Genomic DNA, 10,797 nt, shown 5'->3' on the forward strand with positions numbered 1-10,797 from the left:
CAGGGGTCGGCAACCCCCGGCACGCGTGCCCAGCCTGGCACGCAAGCCCTTGTCTGATGGCACGCGAACTTACTCTTTACTGTTTGGAATTGACAGCTCTCTCGAGCCAGGTGTCAATTACAAGCTTGGCCCACCCACCTCCCTGACGTAGCTGCAGCCCATAGGTTCGTTGTGGATCTAGCTCTGTCCCTGTTCCTGCCTTGCGGCTCCCTGATTTCCCAGCCCGCCGGGAGGGACCCGGATCTGCACCTGCCCGATGCGCAGATTCTGTTCCCCGCTCAACACGTGGATATTCCCAGTCAGTTCAATTTGTTGTCCTCAATGATCAGCTTAATCTGCCCAGAAAACCTTGTGGTAAAACATGTCTCCGTTCTGCAGGGGTTCTGTGGGGGAGATTCCGGAGTTGCCTCGTCTGTGAGTAAATCCCACACTATAGAAATCCTGATTGTTGCTGATCCAATATAAAAGCAATTGCAGCCAGCTGCCTCTTTGTGTCTGTGGGGGATGTCCATGGAGTATATCAGTCTCACACAATGCTCCAGGTATTGCTACAATATCTTCTAGTGATTTTACAGAATGATTATGCAATTAAAGATCTGTGCCTCTCCAGCATAATGTGATGATGGCCAGCAAGTGGATAAATCGCTAAGTAGCCAATGACTAAAGTCGCACATGTGGCTCTAGACTAGGAGTAATCAGTCTGTGGGTCCAGGGTGCTGTGTTGGGTCCAGGCAGGGGCGTATCTGCCGCGAGGCAAACAAGGCGTTTGCTTCGGGCGGCAGATTCCAGGGGGGCAGCAAAAATGCCACCCCCAAAACATTTAGGCAGCCGTGCTGCACAGAAACCGGCAGCCTGGCTGCCTAATGTCTACGGGGAGGAAGCGGCGGGCGAGGGAGCAGGAGGAGACAGAGGACGGAGCGGCAGGGGGCGGAGACAGAGGAGATGGAAGAGGCAGGGTGAAGACGGGGGACGGAGCGGCAGGGGGCGGAGACAGGGGATATGGAAGAAGCCGAAGACTACAACGGAGGAGGCAAGGGCAGAGACCGCGATGGAGGAGGCGGGAGGCATCGCCGAAGCTCCAGTCGGGAGGCGAAGCTGAGAGAGGAGGCTGGGTTTCCTGTGCCAGGTAGGAGGACTGTGCTGGCAATACCTTTTGGTGGGCTTTGGAGGATCCGTAGGGGGCTCTGCAGCCTGCAAAGCCCACCACAGATCCTGCACAGCCCCCCTGAGATCCTGCAGAGTCTCAGTGGTTCTCTGCAGGATCTGTGGGGGCTTTGCAGGATCCATAGGGGGCTCTGCAGCCTGCAAAGCCCACCACAGATCTTGCACAGACCCCCTGAGATCCAGCAGACTGCAGGGTCTCAGGGGGTCTCTGAAATTGGTGCTGGTCTGAGATCTGCTGTGCCTTGGTGCTGGTCTGAGATCTTTTATGCATTGGTTCTGGTCTGAGGTCTGCTGTGCATTGGTTCTGGTCTGAGGTCTGCCGTGCAAAGTGTGCTTTGGTGCTGGTCTGAGGTCAAATGAAAGTAACACCCTACATGTCAGACATAGCACAACTGAGCCATACAATGCAGACACGGGGATCACATTAAAATTGTAAGCACAGTTTACTTTTCAGCACATGTAAATATGAACATATTTTGTGTGTACACCAGTTATTGTTTTTTCCACTTATAGTTTTGCTGCTAATGGCAAAATAAACACATTTAAATAATTAATGAGTTGAACTTATTATTAGCACTACAACTATGAGTGTAAAAATTGAAGTTTAACTAACACTACGGTGCGCTATTGTTCATCGGCACCCGGTTGTCTGATGGTTGCAAAAATGGCACTCGGCGTGTAAAAGGTTGCTGACCCCTGGTCTATACAATTTAAGCCCATAAAAGGGGAACGCATTAGAGGAGGCAGTTGTTAGGCAGGGACTACAACGCGTACTTTTGTTCTGCTGCATAAAGTTACTTATTGTTGAGTGAGGTTATCAGAAGTGTGACCTTTGTTTATGTATTCTAGATTGCCTGTAAATGAGCCATGAGTGGATCACTGTCAAATGAATTTTCAGTTTACTTTGCTAAATACATTCCAGGTGTATTTTGTTTTGCCATGCTCTAGGCTCGCTCGTGTGATGGACTTCAATTCCCCCCATTAGTTAGCGAATTTATATGAGCTTGTAGTCCATCACGGGAGCGAGCTAGGAGCGGTGACAACTTTACAACTCAAAGGGACCATGAGGAACAAAAGTAGCCGCCCTCCAGATGGAAGGACAGTGTCAGCACCGATTCAGAGATGATTGGAGTACCTACAGCCGAGTGATACACAAATAAGATACATTTTTATTAATAATTAAGGGACTTGAATGTATTTCTTAAGATTTCAGTCCTGAGTTTAGTGTCACTTTAAGGGCTTAACCAGTCTCAACAGGTAAGACTTTAGGAATGAAACTTGTCACACTTGTGCTGTGGTGTTTGGAACAACAATTGTTACTGGAGATAAGAACTTGGTGTGCAGTTTCAGGATCATACTGTGAGAGGCTGGAGTAGGGACTGGGAGAGCTGGCACCTGAGGTGAAGTGGACCGGACACAATAGGGCCTTTAGCAGGATCACTGTTGCATAGGCACTCGAACACATTGTCGCTACAAATACTGTAAATAAACAAGTAAGTACTTGAAGGCAATAAGTGTCTGCGTGGATTAAATACAACAATATAGCCCAGAGGTGTGGGAGCCAGGAGAGTAAATAACTGGCAATTTGCCACTATTTGCTGGATTTCAGGAAAGTTAAGCCCTAGTGAAAGCTAGTTTAAAAAAAAAAAAAAGTTACATAAAAGGAAACACAGAAAAAGAAAAAAAGATAATAGTTTGGACACTTTTATAAAACATCCAACTATAAAAACTACCTGTAGATGGTGGTTGCTGAAATGGTTTTAAAGGGTAGCAATTATCAATATCAAAGTGAAATAAAGCCTCTTAATAGCATTCCCTGTGAAGACCTGTCATACAGCACTGTGCAATGGGGCAATGGAAAGGCACTCTACAGCTGAAGTGTGTGCAAAGATAGTTACGTTTTTAAAGTGCCAGATGTCATCAGCTCCGTCACCAAGACTATGCATTTCTTCCCCTTCAATGTGGACTCCCAGGAATCATAGAACCGCACAATGTTAGGATGCTGAAGCCCCTTTAACATTTCTGCCTCTTCTTTAAATCGTTGCTGCTCTGCTTTGGTTAGTTTTCTGTCCTGGAAAACAAAAATGTATATGGACTTATAAATAAATAATAATAAAATATTCCAAATGACTTAGAAACACACTTTAACAAACGCATGTAGTAAAAAATAACCTTCGTCTTGCCATAAATCAAAAACAAAAATTACCCAATACTCCATCACAGTGGCCAAGTAGTTAGAACTTCTGCTTTGCAGCACTGGGGGGTTCCCGGTTCAAATCCTGGTCTGGACATCTGTAAGGAGTTTGCATGCTCTCACTCGGCTTGCGTGGGTTTCCTCCGGGTACTCTGGTTTCCTCCCACACTCCAAGGACATATAATAAATTGGCCCTCATATGTATGCATGCGAAATAGGGACCCTAGATTGTAAGCTCCTTGAGCGCAGGGCCTGATGTGCAACTATGTAAAGTGCTGCAGAAATTGTTAGCGCTATATAAATACCTGTAATAAATTTTAAAAAATAAGGAGACGAGGTCTCTGGCTACCAGGAGCATTGTGGGTGTTTAACATCAGAGACTGCAGGAATTTCTATTGTTTTCCGCCACGTACGAGGGGAGGCCAGTAAGTTCTTACCCTCCCCATTATCTAGATGTGCTAGGGATCTGACATTTTGCAGGTTTATAGGTGAATATCTAAGGCTCTGTTCACACCTAGGCGTATCGAATATGTGTATCGAATGACGCGCGATTCGCGGTAAAAAAAACGCATGACATACGTGCGTTTCCGCGGGCTACTTGGCTGTATCCCAATGGAAACGCGTGACAAAAACACCGCAAAAAAAGCTCATGTACCTTTTCAGGCGTAGGCCGTTTTGTAGCGCACTCAGACGGGCTGAAATATGGCAAGGTGTGAACCATACCCATAGAAAACAAATGGGATTTTCATGTTTGAGCGTTTTGTAGAGCGTTGAACGCGCTACAAAACATACAGGTGTGAACCAGGCCTTACTAATATGCATGCCATTTTTTGTTTTTGTAGGTCGTGGTGAATTATAGTTAGAGCCAAGAGAAATGCAGTAGGTGTCATGCTGGACAAAGTTGAATGCCAAGCCATGTGTTGCTGCTAGCCGACATCATTGTCTGGGGGTTTGAAGCTCTTTTTTCAGATTTTTAAACAGGAACAAGTCTGAAGGTGCCAGGTCAGGTGAGTAAGGTGGATGGGGCAGAGGTTCATAGCCACAATCACGAACAAAAGTGACAGTTTCTGCAGCTTGATGTGCATGGGGCATTGTCAGCTAGCAGCAACACGCGGCTCGGTATTCAACTTTGTCCGGCAGAGGGTCTCCCCTCGTAGACCCTTGTCCAGCAGACTTCCACCAGTGGGATCCACTTATGTGAAAAGTAAATCAGTTTACTTTTTTAATCTTTACACGATTGGATAATTGAAGTGAATATTCACACAATCTATTGTGTCAACATTCTCGACAACTTTAGTAAATCGGTTTTAAAGGATCACTATTAAGCAGGTAGCAAAGCTTGCATATGTCAGGAGAACATAAGGCTGTTACCCCAGTAGATACTGTATATAAAACACAAATACATTGTACAATTACACATCTGCCAATGCAGAATGGTGGTTAGGTACAGCACAAACATTTATTTAGCCATCTACAAACGAGAAAATGCAATGACAGAATTATTCTACAGCATCTCCAGCATAAAGCCCAGCACAAAGTAGAGCTTCAACTCGGATATCCATGACCCATAAGGGTCAGTTTAAAAAACTATTTATACCACCAGCAGGAACCACCCCCCCACAAAACATAGGTGGAACAAGCCGGATCTGCTTAAGTATTCCTGGTGGAAGCTGAACAACGGACACCACTGACACAATCAGATAGGTTTCCACTTTGATGGCCGCGGGGCTCAGGCGCACACAGCGATTGTCGCGCGGCCCCATTGATTTCAATGGGGTGACATCCGTGTGGCAATAGCTAAAAAAAAAGGGTACAAATACCTTTTCTTGCGACACACGACTCGCTGCCTTTTTAGCCACGATCATGTTCACTTGCACGGGCGGAATTGCGGAATCTGCCCGTCACTACTGAGGTGTTATTACAAAACCGCACGATCTGCCCGGCACAACCGGGGTGTCATTACAAAATAAAAAGCACCCACAGCGCGATCGGCTGACACCATGGCGGCTCCCGACTGCGTGGCAATCATGCACAAGACCGCGCAGATTGCCGTGCACTCAGGAGTCGTCTAGGTGTGATCCTTGCCTGAGAGTAAAGATAAGTTACAAGAAAACGGAGCAGGGCATTGGCCATTGCTACTTCTTCGAATGCTAGTTTGCTGGCTGTCACATTTACCTTGTTGCCTCAGTACTGTGTGTCCCTATGGCTCCTTTGAGACAGGCTGATCAGGAGGGGATCCCTGCACGGATCCCCTAATAATTGGAACAGTTCGTGTCGATGTAACTGCTGTGACACAAGTGCCCTTACAGTTTTCCCCTCTATTTAGCTATGAAGGAAAACATTGAACTGACTGGACCCCATGTCGGTCCATGGGGAATCGGATGTAAATGGACATGTGTCTATTTACAGCAATTACCCCCGATCTGGCACGGTCAGGTACAGTGAAACGAAACTTGGCTGGAGTCGGGGGGTAACTGGGTCCGCTTGAAATACTTGGCAGACCCAAATCAGACCACCCATCTGAAAACGTCCTTACAGAACCCAGCCAGTGTATTAGCCAGATAAAGAGCATCTTCAGAGTGGAATAGGTAAGGGCTACGGACCCCCCGTGTGACAAATTTTGCTTTAGAGACACCAAAAAAAAAAAATCGATGAAGAGAATGCGCTGAAAAGCCAGCATATCCCGCACATATAGTGCTTTCATTTTTATAATAAATAAAATACAAAATTGCCATGTAAAATAGTCCAGCTTTAAGTGGAAGTCGAGATAAACATGCCGTACCTTTAACATCAATTCTTTGCTGCCAGCATTATAGAACAGCCAACAAATTCATATGGGTAAAAGTTTCTATGTGCTCTAGTTTTGGCAGCACAATAATATGAGGGGGATTCAGCCATGGCTGATTGAAAGCACAGTACCTCCCTGCGTCATTACTATTGAAGGTTTATCAAACTAAAAATTCCCTTCTAGTGCCAAGTAACTACATCATGTTAACTATCTTGGGCCTCTGTAGCAATTCCTTCTCCAAGGCTAAAACTTTTAAAGAGACGACGGTACCTTGCCTCTGCAGGGAAAGGCAACTGTAGCCCAAGAAACTCACAGTGCCTTCATGGAGCTGGCACAGAGATTGGCTGTGTTGGTGACCTGGGAGAGCAGTGATGTCACTCCCCTGATTGGGTGACCGTGCTTGGGCCTCGAAACAGTTCCTCTTTCAACCAACAGAGGAGAACTCTGAGCCAGACCAAATGTGAGGAAGGGAGGGCTCAACTAGAGCCTCTGTGCCCACGGGAATAGCCGCTTCTCCTCAGGGTGGAGAAGAAACCTTGGAGAAAGAGATGGGGAGGGAGGGTACCACAATTAGGATAACCAAAAAAAGTGAATCCTAGCCAGGACAAGCCCAGGCACGCAAACCTCTCCAGATCCACTGTCCCTGAATCGTGGGGGAGCGTACACTGGAAGGCCCCTGCAACTAGAACGAAGGACTATGGAAAAATAACAAATGGTTTTAATGCTCCTGTTAAGGCCGTGACACACTGCAGGCGAAGCAGCGCGGAGCGGTGGCGCGCTGCATTTGCGAGCAGTGTGTCATGTAATTTTCTTCTGGGCACCTCAGCTTGCGAGAGCTCGCAGAGCTGAGCGTGCCGAGATGAACAATTTCAACTTCAGCCAATCGGCTCGCGCGTATAAACCGGCGCGACGGGATGCGACGTCTGGCCGGTTGTTAAGCACGAGCCGATTGGCTGAAGGTGCAGTCAATCATCTGACTGCACTCAGCTCACACACTGCACGCAAAGCTTCGTGCCAGAGAGCTTTGCTTCGCTCTGCACGGCTTCGCGTGCAGTGTGTTACGGCCTTTAGGCTGGAGGAAACACAATAACTGAGGTGGTTGGGAGGCACCGCCCCTCTTATTTTAGATGTGCAGGGCTTGAAAAAATCCGCTCGTCCTCTCGTCTGTGACGAGAGGACGCCGGAGCCAGACGAGTAACTTCCTGGCCGGCCGTTGTAGTTAAACGGCCGACCACCACGGCTGCTCTGTGACAGGAGATCAAAGGGAGATCTGTACACGATCTCCCTCTGAACTCCTCTCTGGTCCCCAAATGCAGGAAGTGATGTATATTCGTCACTTCCACATTCTGCTGTCACTCTCCAGCTTCAGAAGCAGGGGGAAACTGGTGAAGCAGATCTCTGCTTCATCAGCTTCTCTAGGGGTCCCTAGGTGACATTATGGGTCTTGTAGATCCCTGATGTCTCCATAAAGAGGACCGGTCATGTAAATTGGCTATCACATAGGGGGATTCTTAGCCCCCCATGTGATCGCGAACGTTGCAGTGAGAGCAATCATTTTAGGGCCATTAATCACTGATGACACTAAACTGATGAGCTTTAAAGCGTCGCCTATGGTCGATTTTGAGTATGTCCACACAACTTTAAGTCTTCACATGTTTGGTGTCTATTTACCCGACGTGACCCCGTCTTTTATACTTTACCAAAAATATGGGTAAGAATAAATGTTTTTTAACATAATGTAGGGAAAGCTTATTTTTCCCTGAAATGGACTGTACTTTTCTCATTATATGGCAAAAAATAACCCCCCCGTGGTGATTAAATACCACCAAAAGAAAGCTCCATCTGTCCCTAAAAATTTTTTAACATAAATTGCAAGGTTATAGTCCGGTCATGCTGACTGGTGACATTTTGGACTGAGGTGAGACACCCTAAAATTTTTCAAGCCCTGATGCGTTTCCTGTTTTAGGTGAGTGGATCCAAGTGGTCCACTTGAGCAGGTCCAGACAGTGCTTTCTTCCGTCTGGTAGTTGGTATATAGAATATTAGCCATCTCATCTACCTGAACATGCATAAGATTATAGTGGCCCATGGTTTCCAGGGGGAGAAATTCTAATGAAAACAGACTCCAAGTCTGAGCACCATTGAAAGCAGTACACGTTTCTTATTTTGGGCACCAGAACTTGGAGCAAGGGAAATCCTTGCTGGTATTATAAGTGAAACATTAGGACACCTTCAGACTTTTACTTTGGGCAACTCTGGCTATTGGAAATGAAATACATTCAATTAGTAAGCTATAATAATGCTAATGGACAATAAAGCAGCTTCTTATTATTGTGCTAATGAAGGAAGGTGACCGCTTTTAGAGCCACAATTGAGTCTCATACAAACAATCCCTTAGGCTGACAAATAAAAATGAAATCTGGAATTTGCACCCATCTGAGCTCCTCTGAACCGGGGAACATTATCATAAAATCTTTCTCATCTACTGAATGAGGAAGTGTGGAATGGCAAGAAAACGAAAAGACCGGCTAATGAATAACCTTTATTACCACAAGTCTCAGACATATTTCAGCCCCGTATGTATGAGCGGAGCATACTTATTAAGCTATAATTTATTAATGGCAGCCTTTAGGGAGCTCGGATTTAGATGCTTATTGCGCACTGCAGGGTAGCATTATTTTTGTGGAAATTTAATTAAAAGCAGGTAATCCAGATAAACATCGGACTGAAGTAACGCTGGAATTTTACATGGAAAACACCGATTAGGGGTTCACCTAAAATTAAACAGGAGATTAGCAAAGAAGAACATTTGCTATGTAAATTTGTAGTTATTTTCCAAACTCCTGGAAATGATTTAACATTGCGCCAGAAAAATACATTGAAGTGGAATTCCAGACAAAGGGCTACATATACTATACACAAAGTACTGCAAGCGCCACACACGCTATTTGCGTGTTTTATGAAGGCACAGGTGCAGTGTAACATTATGTCCTGAACTATAAGGAACCTGAGAGGGCTATTTACAGCCGAGAGCTGACAGGAGTGTTTACACCTGTGAGCCATTCACAAAATGCACGCCCTGATGTGGAGCATGCAATGTCCAACACAGTTCTCTCTGCGATACGTTTATTTGAGATGATCACACAAACAGATTATACATAGAGCAGGGGTAGGCAACCTCGGCACTCCAGCTATTGTGGAAATCTAATTCCTATGAGCAACTGCAAGACTGATGGCCACTGCCATGACGTCCAGAGGCATGATCGTGTTTGTAGTTTTACCACAGTTGGATTGCAGAGGTTGCCTATCCCTGATACAGAGCAGCAGCTATACATACAGCAGGGGTGGACAAATGAATATGGAATTCAGGAGCCAGCAGGATTTTTGTAGGAGCCAGCTCCATTGACAACTAGAGAAAACCTCAAAAGACAGGCGCCAGCTGTCATTTTTAGGGAGCATTGCCATTCTGGTTCCTGGGATCTGTCCAGCCCTGACATACAGTCCAGTCATTTAAATACAATAACAAAAATGAAATACATTTTTCAATTAAATGGACTTGAGTTTAAGGTTTTGTTTGGGGACTCCCTTTTTTTAATATTTAGGGAGTTAAAAGTTTAAACGATATAACTTATTATCTAGTCCAGCCTCTCTCAACCAAGGTGCTGTAGCACACCGGTGTGCCTTCTGGCTTCGTCAGGCGTGCCTGCAAATTTGGTGAAAGCGGGGGACTCTCCGAGGTGAAAGCGGGGGACTCTCCGAGGTGAAAGCGGGGGACTCTCCGAGGTGAAAGCGGGGGACTCTCCGAGGTGAAAGCGGGGGACTCCCCGAGGTGAAAGCGGGGGACTCCCATCTTTTTGTGTTTTTGCATGGGGTCCCCCTTAAAATCTATGACATTTTATTCTGGGATGCCTTGAGATTTTGCATACTTTTAAAGGGCACCGTGATTAGAAAGGTTGAAAAACACTGATCTAGTCCATTAAACAACATTTGAGAACCACACTCTGTAATGCACTACTGTTAAAAAAAGTAGAGAAGATGATTTATTTATATAGCGCTTACAATTTACACAACACTTTACAGTCACATCAGTCCCTACCCTCAAGGAGCTTACAATCTAAAGTCCCCATCTCACATGCACACAGGAGCCAATAACCTACCAGCATGTCTTTGGAGTGAGAGAGGAAACCAGAGTATCCGGAGGAAACCCACGCAGGCACAGGGAGAACATGCAAACTCCTTGCAGATTGTGAATGGACAAGCAAAAACATATTGATTACAGTTAGTCGAGATGGGGAAACAGGACCTCCCTCAAGTTTAGTGCATATGCCCCCAAGTTGTCCAATCAGTTCCACAATCCTTGGAGTCATAAGTGGCCAACTTTGACCTGCTAGGACACCGGAGGTGTAATAAATTGCAATAAGCACAACCAATGTTCATCATCTCTCATGTAGTAGAGAGCCGGTCCAAGGGCCCAAGGTATCTTTTATATATTCTCTGTCTGATACCAAAGGTACCTTGTGCCCATTCTCTGTATGGTACCAAGCCATCTCTTTTTTGAGCTAGCAATATTTCTAGGCTGACCTGGGGCAAGGTCCAAAAAAGGAATCTAGACACAATTTTTCTGTGCAATTTAATCAATTAAAATGAGTTT

At 45.7% G+C, this 10,797-nt stretch overlaps 1 protein-coding gene across 1 annotated transcript in view; it reads right to left on the minus strand.

Annotated features, from left to right (window-relative positions):
• WNK3 (WNK lysine deficient protein kinase 3) overlaps positions 1 to 10,797 on the minus strand; it is a 108,570-nt gene that overhangs the window by 75,969 nt on the left and 21,804 nt on the right. The window contains exon 2 of the mRNA XM_018565498.1: positions 3,063 to 3,235. Coding sequence (XP_018421000.1) covers positions 3,063 to 3,235 — 173 coding nt within the window. The remainder of the gene's footprint in view (positions 1 to 3,062; positions 3,236 to 10,797) is intronic.

The sequence above is a fragment of the Nanorana parkeri genome, unplaced genomic scaffold, assembly GCF_000935625.1.
Source record: "Nanorana parkeri isolate BGI_ZX_2015 unplaced genomic scaffold, ASM93562v1 scaffold854, whole genome shotgun sequence".
NCBI classification, from domain to species: domain Eukaryota; kingdom Metazoa; phylum Chordata; class Amphibia; order Anura; family Dicroglossidae; genus Nanorana; species Nanorana parkeri.